General features: G+C 45.8%; 1 protein-coding gene across 1 annotated transcript in view; it reads right to left on the bottom strand.

The window, feature by feature from the left end:
• Positions 1–17,875, bottom strand: part of lyn (LYN proto-oncogene, Src family tyrosine kinase) — a 129,954-nt gene that overhangs the window by 48,002 nt on the left and 64,077 nt on the right. The window contains exons 2-5 of the mRNA XM_084327984.1: positions 17,801–17,875; positions 2,700–2,751; positions 2,213–2,318; positions 1,205–1,303 (exon numbers count right to left, since the gene is read on the bottom strand). The exon at positions 17,801–17,875 is cut by the window's right edge and continues 62 nt beyond it. Of these exons, the coding sequence (XP_084184110.1) occupies positions 1,205–1,303; positions 2,213–2,318; positions 2,700–2,751; positions 17,801–17,875 (332 nt within the window). The remainder of the gene's footprint in view (positions 1–1,204; positions 1,304–2,212; positions 2,319–2,699; positions 2,752–17,800) is intronic.

Below are 17,875 nucleotides of genomic sequence, written 5' to 3'. Positions count from 1 at the left end.
CCCTCTCTCTCTCTCTCTCTCTCCCTCTCCCTCTCCCTCTCCCTCTCTCTCTCTCTCTCTCTCTCTCTCTCTCTCTCGCAGTCGGGAGCACTCGCATATCACTGTCAAAATATCTTTGCGCATGCTCCCACGCGCACGCCCGTATTCCGATCCATGCAATAATATTCACAGAGGTATATATTGTCATTTGAAACAAGTTACCAATGCATTGTCCTGCATTGGTAACTTGCAGCCGGCTTGTGGGAGGCAAGAAACGGCGTTTGTGACAGGGGAGGGTTGAATTGGATTATACGAAATTGGGATGGGAGAAAATATAGAAAATGGGAGAAAAAGTGGATACAAAAAAAAAAAAAAACTATACAGAACGTAAGGTTATGAATATAACCCAGTTCTGTTAGTTATGGTGCGCTCAGCACCTAGGACGCCGCTGCTGCCCTTGATCTCGCCTTGTGGTGAAAGTTTGGGAAGGAGGCGAGTAGGTGACCACACACCTGCTTATGAAGGTAAGCGGAAGGGGGTGTGGTCAGACTAATGTTGGGATGTAAAGGTACATGGTGGAATTTTTTATTCAGTGTTTATGCACGAAGTGAAGTACAGTGCAACTAGGTGCTGAGCGCACCATAACTAACAGAACTGGGTTATATTCATAACCTTACGTTAACCTTCTGTAGTGTGGCAGTGAAAGGGTTAACAGCCATGAGGAAAGCTGAACTGAGCCTGACTCATACCGCTGTCAAAAACAGACGGACGAGATCTCTGTTGGATCTGTGTCGTCTGAAAAAATTTATAATAATATACAGAGAATCAAATTAATTAAAGGATCAATGCAGACCAGACGCAGATTTTTGTCAACGTTTTAGATGATTATATCTCATATTATTTCATGTTATTATATCTTATCGTATTATATCTAATTTTATTATATCTTATCTTATCGTATTATATTATCTTATTATATCTCATCTTATTATATCTCATCTAATTATATCTTATCTAATTATATCATATCTTATTATATCGATAATACTAAGAAAACAAGACGGTTGACACCGAAATGAACAGAATCTGTGGTTCCGCTAAGGGGCGGGAGCTAAAACGACATCCAATCAAATTAAGGATGAAAACAAACCTGGTTGTTGTTTTAATGATTCTAAAATAACCCTTTCTGTCAGGAGACAACTGTTCATCAGATGACGTTACTCACTCCTCTGTTTCCATGGTATCCACCTGAGCGACGTAATTTGACGGGATGAATCCTTCCTTCCTGGATGTGAGTGACTTGGCCTTCCACCATTCACCATGTCTGAAACATAATATCACTTAATTTAACTCAGTTTAACTCAGTTTAACTACTACTCATCATGTCTGAAACATAATATCACTTCATTTAACTCAGTTTAACTACTACTCACCATACTCTGAAACATAATATCACTTCATTTAACTCAGTTTAACTACTACTCACCATGTCTTAAACATAATATCACTTCACTCAGTTTAACTCAGTTTAACTACTACTCACCATGTCTGAAACATAATATCACTTCATTTAACTCAGTTTAACTACTACTCACCATGTCTTAAACATAATATCACTTCACTCAGTTTAACTCAGTTTAACTACTACTCACCATGTCTGAAACACAATATCACTTAATTTAACTTAGTTTAACTACTACTCACCATGTCTTAAACATAATATCACTTCATTTAACTCTGTTTAATTCACTTTAACTCAGTTTAACCCAACTCAACTCAACTCAACCACAATGTCCTGAATCTGAACTGGTCTGACGAGGACAATCTGAACTGGTCTGACTGGGACACTCTGAATCTGAACTGGTCTGACGAGGACAATCTGAACTGGTCTGACTGGGACACTCTGAATCTGAACTGGTCTGACGAGGACAATCTGAACTGGTCTGACTGGGACACTCTGAAATGGTTTGACTGGGACACTCTGGATCTGAATTGGTCTGACTGGGACACTCTGGATCTGAAATGGTTTGACTGGGACACTCTGGATCTGAACTGGTCTGACTGGGACACTCTGGATCTGAACTGGTCTGACTGGGACACTCTGGATCTGAACTGGTCTGACTGGGACACTCTGGATCTGAACTGGTCTGACTGGGACACTCTGGATCTGAACTGGTCTGACTGGGACACTCTGTACTGGACTGGTCTGACTGGGACACTATTGGACACTTACTCCTCCAGAACCTTCATCTTCTCTCCCTTCTTGAAGCCCAGGTCGTCAGCGTGAATGGCATCGTAAGGGTAGATGGAAACTACGATTTTACCAGAATCACTTTGTTCTGAGAAGATAAACAAGAAGACATCTCTCACATGCTGCTCATCACAAGAAACAAACAAGGACATAACACGAAGGTGAAATTATTATAGAAATTAGGTTTGAGGAGGTGAAAGGGACTAGTAGGGATGACCCTAATGATCCTAATGTCCCCAATGGTCCTAATACTCTGAAGCTTGAATGAATCAAAGCCAAAATCAAGAAAGAAGGAAAGAAATAAATAAAAAGAAAGAAGGAATGAAAGAAAGAAAGAAAGAAAGAAAGAAAGAAAGAAAGAAAGAAAGAAAGAAAGAAAGAAAGAAAGAAAGAAAGAAAGAAAGAAAGAAAGAAAGAAAGAAAGAAAGAAAGAAGGAAAATAATTATGAAAATTCCACCAATACTATACCTTCAATTTGAAACAATTGGCCTGGAAGCATTCCTGGAGGTAGAGAACTATTCTGTATATGAGAGAGAGAGAGAGAGAGAGAGAGAGAGAGAGAGAGAGAGAGAGAGAGAGAGAGAGAGAGAGAGCAACAGAGAGAGAACAACAGAGAGAAAGAGCAACACAGAGAGAGAGAGAGAGAGAGAGAGAGAGAGAGAGAGAGAGAGAGAGAGAGAGAACCAAGCAAAACACACGTCTTCAATACAGCGAAACATTGAAACATCATAAAAACAGTCAGAAACAAGGGACCAACACGTTACTTACAGCACTGTGACTGATCCAAAACTAAGGAGATCCTTGACTAGGTACAGACTCAGCGAGCACAGCCTAGCCATCGAGAAAGGCCGCCATAGGCAGACCTGGCTGCGTGAACACTTAAGGCAACCAACTTGCACTTCCGCGTTTCTCTGATTGGCCGAGCGCGCGCATGCGCATGAGCCGCGACGCGCTCCTCAGAGGCAGGAATACTAAGCTCCCCCTTAAGCTCCAGGAGAGAGGAGAGAGGCTGAAAACGTTAGGTTATGACTATAACCAAGTTCTGTTAGTTAGGGGCGATGCTTGGCATCGCTACTGCACTATCTCGCGTACGTGCACGCGTACTGAATAAACCACAAATGTACCTCTAATACCAGTATTAGTCTGACCACACCCCTCATCAGCTTACCTTCATAAGCAGGTGTGTGGTCACCTGCTCTCCTCCTTCCCAAGCTTTCACCACAAGGTGAGGACAAGGGCTGCAGCGGCCGTCCGATGCCAAGCATCGCCCCTAACTAACAGAACTTGGTTATAGTCATAACCTAACGTTCTGTATCGTTAGTGGCTTAGCTTGGCATCGCTACTGCACAAGGGAGGCCAAGCGGAGCCACTTGGCTGACAAATACACCCCGCTGACAGCCCCCCAAAACCATCAGAACAGGGAGGGCCGAGCCCCCCCGACCCCCCCTAATGGAGGGTAGCCCCCCTATTAGGGACGTCACGGGAGGGCGACGGACCCGACCGTGCGAAGAGGCACTCAAGCAACTCAACGCACAGGGTGAGCAGACCGTGGCTTGACCCCACGACTACACACACGCACAACCCGCATGCCACCCGGGAACGAACGGAGGAACAACCTCGTTACTGCCCCCAGAATCACGGGGTCAAGGGCAAACCCAACCCCGTGGCAAGGCCGTAGCAGCGGAGCACGAAGGAAGACCCAGACCCACCAAAAGGACTGGACTCCCTAGAATGGGGGCCCGGAGAAGTCCATGATGCCAGCATCAAGACCCCACCAGGTGGGCACGTAGTGCCCCGCCCCCCACATCGCCAGCGTATTCGGACAAAGGCCCCTCAGTTACTGCACCTGGTATTCCCAGGCGGAACCAACCAGGCCAGAACCTGCCCAGCTTCCGAGATCGGATGAGATCGGGCGTGTTCAGGTCGGTATGGCCGTAAGCCGAGCGGGCCCCGTCCCCCCAATAGTACACCGCCTGGCACACTGACCCTGCAGAATAGGCAGTCAGCATGGCCGTAAGCACACAAAAAAGGTTAACCAACGGAAGCAGGCAGCGCACCGGGGAAAAAAACCAGGCAACAGGCTGTTAACCCTAGCCTGGAGACTGCGGACGAGACAGGCGCCAGAGGGGACAGCTGAACACAGCCGCCCCGGCGGAAGGAGCGTAAGCTGGCGGTGTTGCATGACCAAGCCTCCATTTAACAACCCCCACCCAGAGGGGTCGAGGCAGAGAAGGCTGACACGATTGGCAGACGTCATGAACGTGCAGGGGCACCCTCAAACGGTGAACCCGGGAGTTGACACTGCTCCAACACACCAGGGAATCAACCACCTCGGTGTTACCCAATGCGGTGGTTGTTCCTATAACCCCTCAAGAAAAAACTCCAAAACACACCTGCGGGTATACACCGGCTATACCGCAGTACAAGTGTTTCAGTTTCCAAAAAGGGTTAACCCAGGCCTACGGGTCGCAAACATCACTTCGGACCGGGCCTGGCGGTACGGGAAGCACAGGGTCACCAGAGGAGGTCAAAAAACCACCCCCACAGGCCCCTCTTCGCCATGCGTGAGAGAGGAGCGAAAAATAATGGAGAACCAGCCCCTAAGCACACCGTACCTGGTATTCCCCGGCGGTCTCCCAACCAAGTACTAACCAGGACCAACCTGTGTAGCGGCCGAGATCCGACGAGATCGAGAGCGTACAGAATGGCATGGCTGTAAGCCATGACGACAGTGCTGAGTAAAAACATACCCAACCAGGGTCTCCATAGCGCTTAACCCTGTGACACCCAGACCGACCTGGCATTTTTCCCCCTGAAAAAAGCCCAAGTCCCTCAGGGTACCAGAACAGCAGATCTGCATCCCCGGCGGACAACGGGTTCAACTGATCTGGACCAGCGTGACCAGAACCAGTCCCGTGCCCTAACCACGCCGACATGCCTACTCCAGGAGAAGGGCAGATATGCGTGTTGATCTTAACATGAAAAGAAGGCGCCACCCAGACGTTCGGACGAACCGCGCCTGGTGGCCCACCCCAAGGGCGTGAGACCCCACTACATATGTTCAGATCCATCCCGTCATCATCCCCCAGACATGAACGAGAATCCGTCGACAACCCACCCAGGTCATGGGATGTGGTCGCCGGAAGAGGAAAAACCCCCATCTCAGTTGCTTTATAAAAACGCTGTTTCAACCACAAGCAACCAAGGCGTGCCAGTCAATCGCCTGTTTACAGCGAGCTAGCACTATACGTGCGTCGGGACACACCCCCATCAATGAACAGGCTATTTAGACCTGTCATTGAATCCCCAAGGCGCCCAGGGGAACGACAAGAGGGGTGTGACACTCCCTAACTCCAACACTTCTGGAATAGAAAGAAGGAAGCATCAACAGTATGTATCCCAGTCTACACAGCCGGGGTAAAAAATGTTCACATTTTTACATCCCACCACCCTCCCATAGGAAAGAGACGGGGATCCCCAGAGAGACTTCCCACGCGAGCTGTACAGATTGAAAAGAATATATTGCACCTCGAGCCATGTAAAAAACTGGTTTTAGGGCCTCCGGGGAAGAGGCACTGAACCCATACACACTCAATAAACGAATTGAATCGAATATACATACAATAGAAAAGGACCCTTCTAGAGGGTCCACTCACTTTGACAATCTGAGGAGGAAGGCTCTGTACTCTGATGGAGGCTTCCTCACATGGAAGAACTCACAGAAGGCCTGAATAGGCGCTTGGTGAGGAGGAGCCCTGACCACCCCCCCTGAAAACAGATCCATCACATGGACCTGAACAGCACACGGAAGTCCTACCAACAGAGACGCGCACGGTGACGTACTCTATGGCGGGGGAATTCCTGCGGTGCACACGCCCAATATACCAGGCCGTGGGACCAGGAACTCCCCCCCCCCCCCCCCCCCCCCCGTAACGTGCCGAACCGCCACGTGACGGGAACCTTGAAGGACAGGGGGTGTACCCCTGACCAACAGAACAATGGGGAGAGGAAAGGTTACCAGTTCACCCCTTTACGACCCCACACCCATGATACGACGTAACGACAAAAAGAGAATATGACACAGTCATAGTCAGCTCTATGAAGCGTTTCACAGCTCCACACAGCGCATGAGCTAACCTGCTATCTGATTTTTACTAAGAAAAAACACAGAATAGAGAAGGCTCTAAGAACCCCGGTCCAACATACACATGTGCTTCTGTGGCCAGTACAACCCAGTTGTAGGTCACATGACACACACAACCCATCATCACCTACAAAAAATGGCAAAAACACTCAACAGAGGAACGCCGTTTTTTTCACAATGAGAGAATACATCATTCTTGATTAGTATCGACCACAGGCCTTGCTAAGCACACATGACAGCAACCAAACCAATTTCCCTTTAGGAAATAAGTTTCTCCAGCAGATTTAGCACAACCTCAGCAATCAAGCCAAGAGTTACATCGCATCCCTACCACACAAAAGACACAATTAATGCACAACATGTCTGATAGGAGGTGATAAAGTCCCCAGGGAACCGGGGGGGAAAAACACAATCCTCCTATTTTACCCTCAATACGGCCAGTTAAAACAGGAAAACCTGTTAATGTGTGAACTCACTGTTCATTGTCATTACAGTCTGAGAAAGAACATTCTTTTACTCACTTGTCACCAAGCATAGCTTCATAGGTTAGTTGCCTTAGTAGTGAGTACACGGTACACATAAACACCATGATGTTTCTCACACAACAACCAGATCAATACATCACGATCTGCACGGAGAAGCTAACTGCCAGTGACAAAAACAGCTCACACACAACCCGCAACGTATCCCAAATGCATTGCAACAACACACGTTTTGGGAAAAAACACCGTTATTCACAATACATTTAGCAAAGTAAAACCAGAAGACGTGTTATGAGGTCTGGCCAACCCCGTACCTACCCGGAACGCAGATCAGCGAAGTGCAGTCACAAGACACCGTAGAACACAGCCGTCCTGTGTTGTTCGATCCGGGCAGCGTCGCCGCTCCACCAGTCGCTACAGTCCTCTTTGTTGACGCAATCCCCGTCTAGGCTCAGGCAGGGTCGACGAACATCCCCTGTACCGTTCGGGTGCTATTGCTTCCGCTCGCGAGACGCCGATCTAACGACGCACGCGATCAGAAGCGAGCTCCCGGCGGCGCGCGAGAAGCTAAGCTACCCCGCGCCAGGCCACTGACCGGCTAACCGTAAGCTATGAACATGTAAACAATGACATAACACTCACCCAGACAGGCCGCCGTTCTGAACCCCTCCTCACTTTTTAAGAGAAAAGAGAAAACAAGACGTCAACACCGCTTCACAACGGTGACATTACCACGTCCGGCGGAATCAGCACAGTACCAACTGGCCTGTATAGCTGACTTTGAACATGAATCTGCCGCTATCGCACATTACATGCACATATCCCCTCGTGAAGGAATACTCTCATTTGGATATGAAAGATGGGGTCTTAACACGGTGACAGAGAGAATCCACTCGTCCAGAACACACAGGGATCACCAGTGTCAATGGTCGCGGCCCACTAGTTAAAACTATAATGGTCGCCAGACCAAGGCCTTCTGTCGCCTAGGCGGCTAAACAAAGGACCCTAGCCTGGGGCCGGTTTCCATAAACTTTGTCAAGTAGCCCCCATAGCACTAACAGACAAGTGGAGCCCGCCAGCAAACACTACTCACCCAACCTGGAACGCACCGCTCCTCACAACAGCGGCATGTCCGACAGTTCAGCTGTGGCCTGACAGGTTTCACCCCAACAAACACAGCAAGGAACTGCAGTTGAGAAGCATGCAGCGGCGTGCTCCCAATACGAAAACCGGTGGAGGGTTTTTAGAATGATCATCATCTTCTAGACACTCCAGTACGAAGACAATATCGCCGTATTTTCTCGAAAATAGTGAGAGAGAAAATAAAGATATGATGTCAACGTATCCTTGTTTCCCAAGCTGTTCCTAATCCAATTTCTTCCATCATGGTGTCAAGTGTGGGGATCTACCGAGGCACCTCTTCCTTGTGGTGAAAGCGAGAAGGAGGAGAGCAGGTGACCACACACCTGCTTATGAAGGTAAGCTGATGAGGGGTGTGGTCAGACTAATACTGGTATTAGAGGTACATTTGTGGTTTATTCAGTACGCGTGCACGTACGCGAGATAGTGCAGTAGCGATGCCAAGCTAAGCCACTAACGATACAGAACCTGCAGTTCTTGCCCGACTGATGGGAGCCGAATACCGGATCCGATTTGTCTGATGAATACCCCCAAAACATGGAGGTCCCGAATGCATGGAAGTATTGATTGCGCCGTAACGAATCATTAAAAAAAGATACCGTTAACTGGAATATGTTGTGCCTTTACACATATGTTGGATTATGTATTGGTTTGTCATGACAAACAAATAAAAAAATCGCGATTTACCCGGTGGCTACAACAACACACAGTGACTACATGCATTTTTTTTATAAGAAAGTCTAGTGCTGGTTGAGCATATGCATACTTTATGTTGATGGCCTTTGTCTATAATGTGGCCACAAAAATAGAAAGGTTTAATTATTTTGTTTGTTTGCACTAAGTTAATACTTTGACAAATGTTGCCTATATTTTTCAGTCAGTTCGGTCTTTGTGTGCCAAACATTATTTAAGGCAAACCGCTGTAAACCTTTATTTTTTACCAAATAAATGAGAAGCATGTTTAAATCAGCAATGCCTCCCCTCTTGCTGTACCAAAATCTCTCCTAGCTCTAACCGGTCACTGTCAAAATAATGTGCCTGATGTCAAACTGCCTCATTCTTTCAGGTTTTGCATGACTATGTCCTTGAGAATAACTGAAAAGTTGGATTATTTTTAGGCTAGATATCTCATGCTGACCGAACCGAACAGAAAACCGTGACCCCAAAAGCATGATGATTTTGTGAACCATTCCACCCCTAGTAAACACATCTAATTATTACATATAAACGAGTAATCGCGATCGCCGATGGGATCATTGGAATTATTCTTTTTGGATTACCTTCTGGCTAAGGTAAGGAATCCCTATGTCTATTTTACCGACCCTGAAACATGTTTATGTAACGATCACAGTGTATTACTTTACCGGACATAAACCAAGCGTATTGTAACGATCGCAGTTTTTGGGTAATAAACTACAAACTACAGTGTGTAGAAACAAACTATTTTTTTTACATGTTGGACTAGAAATAGTGTCTGTCAAATTAGCCATACTATTGTCTCCATAGCTATAATATAGAATATACAATAGCTCCGCAAAGATCGTGAAATATCGCGAAAATTGTCATGAAAAGCTGGCGCTAAACAGTGAAGGATGGCGGAAGCTTGTGGCGCTCAATGTGTTAAGATAATAGCCCTGGTGCAGAACATGTCAACATGTAGACTATAGACAATAAAACTCCTACTGGAGACACCTTCTGCTTACTTCAGTCACTTCATCTAAGACTCACCCGATCAGTTTCAGTTTGACCCGATACAGAACCTCTTAAGTGAAAGTGAAACCAAAGTGAAGTGAAAAAGTGCGGGAGTTCTTTTCTTTTCACACATTCAAGTCATTACAACATTTTCAATAAAGCACAGTCGCCTCATCCAGCCTCCTCCTGTGAACCACTCATCCAACTCTGAACTCTGATATTTTATATCCAGCCTCATCCAGCCTCATCCAGCCTCATCCAGTCTCATCCAGCCTCATCCAGCCTGATCCAGTCTCATCCAGTCGCATCCAGCCTCATCCAGCTTCATCCAGTCTCATCCAGCCTGATCCAGCCTCATCCAATCTCACCCAACCTCATCCATCCATTTGATTGGCAATGCTGAAACAATAATTTTGTATCAACCATGAAGATCTGACCATGCGCATAATTAACATCTCGAGTCTACTTCATTTGAAATCCAGATGGTCAATGGACCTCATTCACCAACATTGTCCTAAGATTTCTCTTACGACAACCTCCTTGGAAGGTCGTAAGAGAAAGCTGACGACATTTACCCCGGATTCAGCTCATTATAATGCAAGGGCCGTGCACAAAAAAGGGTCGGCATTGCCCCATATTCAACAGGTAGCGAGGATAGATTAGATTCCAATGTATTGTCATCATAAAGCACACTATACCTGTAGTGGAATAGACTGTATTAATATTCCATATTTATACCGCCATGTTGCGCGCTCCTGGCCACCTGCCGCAGCGCGCATGCACACACACACACACACACACACACACACACACACACACACACACACACACACACACACACACACACACACACACACACACACACACACACACACACACACACACACACACACACACACACACACACACACACACACACACACACATCCATCATATAGCTTTCCTGTTTTTCTATTGTGGGCTCCTCTCTACATCTCATCCAAATAGCATAATTACACACATGAATCATCATCAGGTGATTTTCATTCAGCCTGCACAATATATGATATAGTTGTTAGATCAAATGATACAAGAGTAGGCTACTTCAAACCGCTTCAAACGCATCAAATCCACTATAATTGTCAACATCATTGTCCCAGCTATCTGCCATGTCCCCTATCTCCTAGTTCTCATTGTGTGTATGTGTGTGTGTGTGTGAGTATAAGTGGCAATTACAGGATTGGAACCTGGTAGAGTCAGGTCCCACGCATCCACGGCTGCCAGCTATCAACCAATCATCCGTCTACAAATACCCAACTCAAACGCTAAGACTTCACCAGATTGTAGATTCAGCTAACCCAGTAAGTGTCTATGTTCTTGCTTCTCTTGATATATTATTGCCCGTCTCGTTGTTGCTCTGTTTGTCCTGTCCTGACGTCTGCCTGTCTCAAAGTCTAGACCCTCGGCCTGACTCCTGCCTGATCCTGCCCTACCTGGTGTGTCGACTACCTCCCACCCTGCCTCGTGTGTCTCCTCCTGGATAACCTGCCTGCCGTGGCGTGTCCCCACCCTGTTTGATCCTACTCTACCACTACCTGAACTACCACCCTGCTCCTTTTACATGAAACACCCTTGGAACTAGTTATGTTGTCTAGTTTGTCTCTCTGTGCTAGAGTCTACCAGTTAGACCATAACACTATCTGGTTCAGAGTCCTTTTCATTTATCAAGCTTCAGCTTCCACCCTGAAACCCTTGGACTCTGTGTACCACTCTGCGCGTAGATTTATTACTGGAGATAGGTATGATACACACCATTGTATCCTTTACAGTAAGGTTGGTTGGCCATCCCTGACAGCTTGGCTTTTGTACATTTTCAAGGCATTGACCGGCAAACAGCCACCGTATATAGCTGCCCTGTTGGACAGGAAAGCTGCAGCCCATCAAACACAATCTAGTAACTGGATCACATTTAAAGTTCCACGGACTAGTACAGGACTCGGCAGGACAGGATTCTCTTATGTAGCCCCAAAGTCCTGGAATGACATTCAGTCAAAGTTAAAGTTGGAAGTTCGTAACTGATTGCACTGCACATTGTTTTGTTGTTTTATCTTGTTGTACACTCAGCAGTTCTGTAAATGAGGTGGCCTCACCTCAGAGCTCACCTGAGTATAAATAAAGGTTTCAATCCATTTATATGATCTGGATCATCCTCAGCATCCACAACAAGGTCCAATGCTTATTATTATACCTCTTTTCATGTCTTTTTGCCATTTAATTATAAAACCAGAGACAAGCTCCTCTCTTTATCCTCTGTTATGCATGAGCAGCGAGTGTCTGTCTGATGGCTGGATTTGAAGAGAGCACAGAGTGAGACTCTGCTTTAGAGGGTTAAGTAATCCATCAGTTTTGTGACTGAACTTCCGATATATAAACTAAATCATCATCTGTGTATAAGGAGATTTTATGGATTTTGCTGCCAATGGGTCTCATTCACCAACGGATTTAGGACAAAAGATCTGCCAAATGTTGGTCTTAGCGCCACTTAAGACATTTTCGGGCCGATTTTGGGATTCACCAACGGTCCCTTGTCTTGGATTCGGTCCTAACTAAGAGCAGGATTTCGGATCCCTGAATAGCAGTCGTAAGTTGACAGACTGGTGTGCGCCGTGTTCTTAACCGTTTCTGCGCCAAAAACGAGTTAACTCGTTATAGCCCGCCAATCGTTGGCCGCCAACAACAAGTATACTCGTTATTATGATCGTTAATTCTTTTATTCGCTATTTCCTTTCATAATTCATCCTGCTATGCTGTAGGACTGTGTTGCACTATGTCTGAGACCGCAATGGTGCGATACCGCCGCCTAACGCCTTGCGGCCGCTATTGCACTCCATTTGAAACGATGTGGTTTGTTTTCCTGGCCGAGCTGCAGCGTGCAGGCGGGGTCTAAACACTCCAGCAAGACAAGCGCTTATAACAATGTATCGACGAGGCCCCCCCCCCCCCGTTCATTTTCTTTGGTGGATAACGTGGGACACACGACTGCAACCAGTATTTGGAATGGCGATCAGATAATTGGATTATTCTTTTTGCAGGTAAGGACTATATATTATCTTGCGTTGATCCGATAATTTTTTCCCTGCGATCGCAGCATGTGTCTGTGTGTGTGTGTGCCGTGTCCCGTTGGCTGCGATCGAAGCATGGAGGGCCGGCTCCCCCCCCCCCCCTTTCGTGCATGCATGATGAAACATAATACCAATAATCTAGCGTTGATTTCAGATTGATTCAATAATCAGGTGAGAAATGGCAACGTGTTTAGTGAATTGCACTAAAGCGCTGTTTGATGGAGTTCCCTGGGATTACACAGGATCTTTCCAATGACATGAGTTAAATCTGGATTTAGTACCAGATTGCGAAAAGGTTCACAGAAAGGTAAAGAAACGTTGTATTTTATGGCAATAACGTTCAGGTTTGTTTGACTCATGATGAGACATAATCACGAAAATAACATCAATATTTTTATTCTCGTCAGCCGGCTGCAGCTTTGATATGGACTACAACGATTTCATGACGGCGCGTCTAAATCATCCGGTTTCCGATGCAATGTGCATAGATTTCCCCCCGCTAATAACACTTAAAATCATTGGTAAACAAACATAGTGCTGAAAATATACACGTTGACTGCTGAACGAAACATTAATTAATACGGACTCTATTTTTTTATATATTTTTGCACAAATCTTTCCAATATTCACAAGACATCTTTCTTTTTCTTTTTCGTAACATCATACAAAACATACAAAAGACTCATACAAACACATTAACAACTGACATGGAAATTAAAAAAGCACTTACAAAAAAAAAACATTACTATACATTGTGCATATATATCCCTGATGCACATACGTTACATGTAGACCGATCTACCTGCGAGCAGGTATGTGCTGCATCTTCTATCGGGATGCCATCTTTCTCCATAGTGCATGTGAGAGGATGCGTCTCAAATATATGTAGGTGTGCGTGAGAACATGTATGAATGTGTGTCTCAGATATGTGGGTACGTGTCTCAAGTAAGTATGTGTGTATGTCTCATACGTGTGTGTGTGCATCTCTCAGGTATGTGACTGTAATCCTACCTTCCGTGTGTGTCTCGTATCCATGTGCATCTCTGCCAATACGGACTCTATTGATCTATTTATGACGTGAAATAAATCTCAACCCGGTACCGGGCCGATTGGGCTTAAGGGATTAATAGTATTAGATAAGATAAGATATTCCTTTATTGATCTCCTTGGGGAAATTCGGGAAAGATGGCAGACATCTTGGTTGGCAAACGACAGGTGAACGTAATTAAATAACAGGTTATTATAAAACCGGCCGGTCTCATACATATTAGACATATTACGCAAGATTCTGTCACGTTTCACAATCTGTTCCTTCCCTTATTAGTGTAGTCATCCACATGACACAGGAAGTCCCCCTTCAGCTGCTGATGATGAGGAAACCACTTCAACTTCACTGTTATTTTCAGCAAACTTCAGCAGAGCATGCATTTACAGTAAATGCCAGTGTTTCCCACAGGATTTTGGGAGACTGTGGTGGGTGAACCTCGGACCCTCCCATTTTTTTTTATTTTTTTTTAAGTTAAATGCATCAATCTGGTGCACTTTGAGAGCAAAATAAAGAGGCCAGATCTATGATGAACTTTGTGCTCAAAACACAAAATCGACTAGACTGCAGTGCTTCCCAATCCTCTCCTCGAAGCACCCCAGCCGTTTCATGTATTTAAAAAAAAAATGTATCTACTTTTTTCTCCTCTTTCTGTGATTTTTCTCCCCATCCCAATTTACCTCTCGTGCCAATTCTCCCTCCCCTGTCCTGATCATTGCTCGCATATGCCCCCCACTGGCCGGTTGTAGGGAGGATAGAAGCCTTGCATCACATGTCCCCTCCGCCTATATATTTACTATTATCACGACTACTACCACTGCCAATACTACTGATACATCCCTATTGGCAAACTTTATATATATATAAGCATTTTTTTTATATATATATATATAAAGTTTGCCAATAGGGATGTATCAGTAATAATACAAAAAAAAATGCGGTTCATTATAAAACTGTGGCGGGTCGCCACAGTCTAGGTAATTAATGGGAAACACTGAATGCTTTTCAAAAATCTTTTTGAACCCCCCCCCCCCCTGCTCTCCCCCCAGAGACGGCAACCTCCACCCTCCTCTCAGCCCTGTCAACCTCCTTCGACAAGCTCTGTCCCCTCGCTGAGAAACCTGCCCGCCGATCCCCACCCAGTCCATGGCTGAATCCAGAACCTCATCTTTCACTCTGTCATCATTCTCTCCCATTACAGATGCTGAGACCCTGACACTGGTAACGTCGAACCGTCCCACTACATGCCAGCTGGATCAGTTACCCTCCACACTCCTCCAGACCATAGCACCAGACATCCTCCCATTCCTAACTGCAACCATCAACTCCTCCCTCAACTCGGGGGTGGTCCTCACCTCCCTAAAACAAGCCAGAGTCACACCGCTCATAAAAAAAAAACCATGAACCCCACCGTCATAGACAACTATTGTCCTGTCTCTCTTCTCTCCTTCCTTTCTAAATCACTTGAACGTGCTGTATCCAACCAACTTACTGATTATCTCTTACATAATGACCTCCTAGATCCTAATCAGTCAGGCTTCAGGACTGAGCACTCCACAGAGACGGCCCTCATAGTGGTCACAGATCGGTTCAAATAACAAACTCAGCAAGACCGACGGCTTCTCAGTTACAGTGGGTGACAATATTGTCACAAGGAAAGATGAAATTACCTACCTGGGTTCCATCCTAGAGGCTAATCTTTCCTGTGACAAAATGGCATCCAATGTAATAAAAAAAGTCAATCAACGAACTCGATTCTTGTACCGGATCTCCTCCCTGGTAAACAAGAATACCCTGAAGACTCTGGCAGGAGCACTCATTCAAGGGTACTACGACTATGCTTGCACCTCATGGTACCAAAGCACCTCAAAGGCACTAAAAACCAAATTACAAACATCTCAAAACAAACTAGTCAGACTACTGCTTGACCTGACTCCTAGAACCCACCTCACCCCTGCACACTTTGCCAACCTAGGATGGCTTAGAGTAGACGACAGAGTACAGCAACTTGCAATGGGCCTGGTCTACAAGATACACTACACGACCAAGGTACCCATGTACATGTCAAAATACTTCCCAAAGGTCAGTGAATACCACGATCACAACACCAGAGGGAGCTCCACAAATCATGTAAAACCCAGATTCGGCTCAAACAAGGGACTAAACACGTTTCGCAATTATGCCACAACAATGTGGAACGCCCTACCCAAAGCTGTAAAGGAATTCAAAAACTAAAAAATTCACCTTCAAAAATACTCTCAAAGAACACCTACGGGAGACTGCAATTCAAAACTGGCCCCTACAAATGTCCTAACCCAGTTGTACAATAAATACCAAGCATGGCTTTGTCAGTATTCCAATGTACCCAACCCCCCCCCCCCCACCTCCAATGTACAGCCCCACCCAACCCCACCCCACCTACCCAACCTCCTCCAATGTACAGTTTCTATGTCAAATGTAGGTCAGTATTCCAATGTACAGTGTCGTCGTCGTCCCCCCGCCAATGTACAGCCCCACCCCACCTACCCAACCTCCCCCAATGGACAGTTTCTATGTCAAATGTATATACACTCTTTTTCTGGATTTTTTTAGTATCACAAACAGTACTGTATTTGAAAATCTGGTATGTCATAAATGTATAGATGTAGCAGTACTGTCTATCTGTATGTCGTGTGTGTCATATGATGAATTGAAAATGGAGGACCCTGATGGAAACAAGACGAAAGTCTTTCTCAGGTCTGCATCCTCTTAACAATTGTATGTATTGAGCTGTACTGTACTGTACCCATTCTGCAATCTGTTAATAAACTTTTCAATCAATCAATCAATCAACAGAGGCGAAAAGGCAAAAGGCTTCTCCTCTGTCCTGATTCTCCTGGACCTGTCTGCAGCATTCGACACAGTCAACCATCAGATCCTCCTTGCGTCCCTCGCAGGAATGGGAGTGGCTGGCTCTGCGCTGACATGGCTGACATCATACCTCAGCGACCGCTTCTACCAAGTGTCATGGAGAGGGTCCCTGTCGGCTCCCCACCCCCTGCAGACGGGTGTCCCCCAGGGCTCCGTCCTTGGACCCCTCCTCTTCTCCCTCTACACTAAATCTCTGGGTAACATTATCACGTCTCATGCCTTCTCGTATCATTGCTATGCTGATGATACTCAACTCTTCCTCTCCTTTCCTCCCTCGGATATCGACGTCTCTGAGCGGATCTCGGCCTGTCTGTCCGACATCTCCGCCTGGATGATGTCCAACCCCTCAAACTGAACCTAAGCTAAACAGAATTGCTTCACCTGCCGGCTAAATCCTACCCCCTGACGACCTTTCCATCACAGTGGAGAATGTAGCTGTGGCCGCATCCCCTACCGCCAAGAACCTTGGTGTTGTCCTTGACGACCAGCTGAGCTTCTCCGCTCACATCGCAGCAACAACCAGAACCTGCAGATTCCTCCTGAGCAACGTCAGAAGGATCCGCCCTGACCAATCTTTTCCCGCCGACTAAAGACACACTTCTTCAATTAATATCTGAAATGAATAAAAATAAATCAATAAAAAATAACCATAACTAACCTTACTGTCATGCACTTGTCCTAATATACCAGTACATTGTAGCACTCAACACTTTGATGAACATTGTTACTCAGCTAATAGAGTTGTACCCTTCCTGCTAACTTGTCATACAAAACTTGTAAGTCGCTTTGGATAAAAGCGTCAGCTAAATTACCAAATGTAAATGTGTTACTACGGTTTGGACCATGTATACCATCATCACTATTACTACTGTCTGATTGAATCCTGCCACTCACTACTGTTCACTGATACTACTGTTATCACTATCATCATTACTATTTGCACTTTGTTCTATGTTCTATTATTATTACTAACTACTACTACTAACTCACTGGCTGCTACTTACTCTAGCATGTGGTGTATTGGAGGTGCATATAGCTCACTGGCTGCTACTTACTCCAGCCTGTGGTGCATTGGAGGTGGGGTCTCGGACATACAGGGTGTGGTCAGTACGTACAGGCTGCCTGTTGGC

Source organism: Notolepis coatsorum, assembly GCF_963971535.1.
Source record: "Notolepis coatsorum genome assembly, chromosome: 13".
Lineage (NCBI taxonomy): Eukaryota > Metazoa > Chordata > Actinopteri > Aulopiformes > Paralepididae > Notolepis > Notolepis coatsorum.
This window is presented reverse-complemented; position numbering and strand designations above follow the sequence as displayed.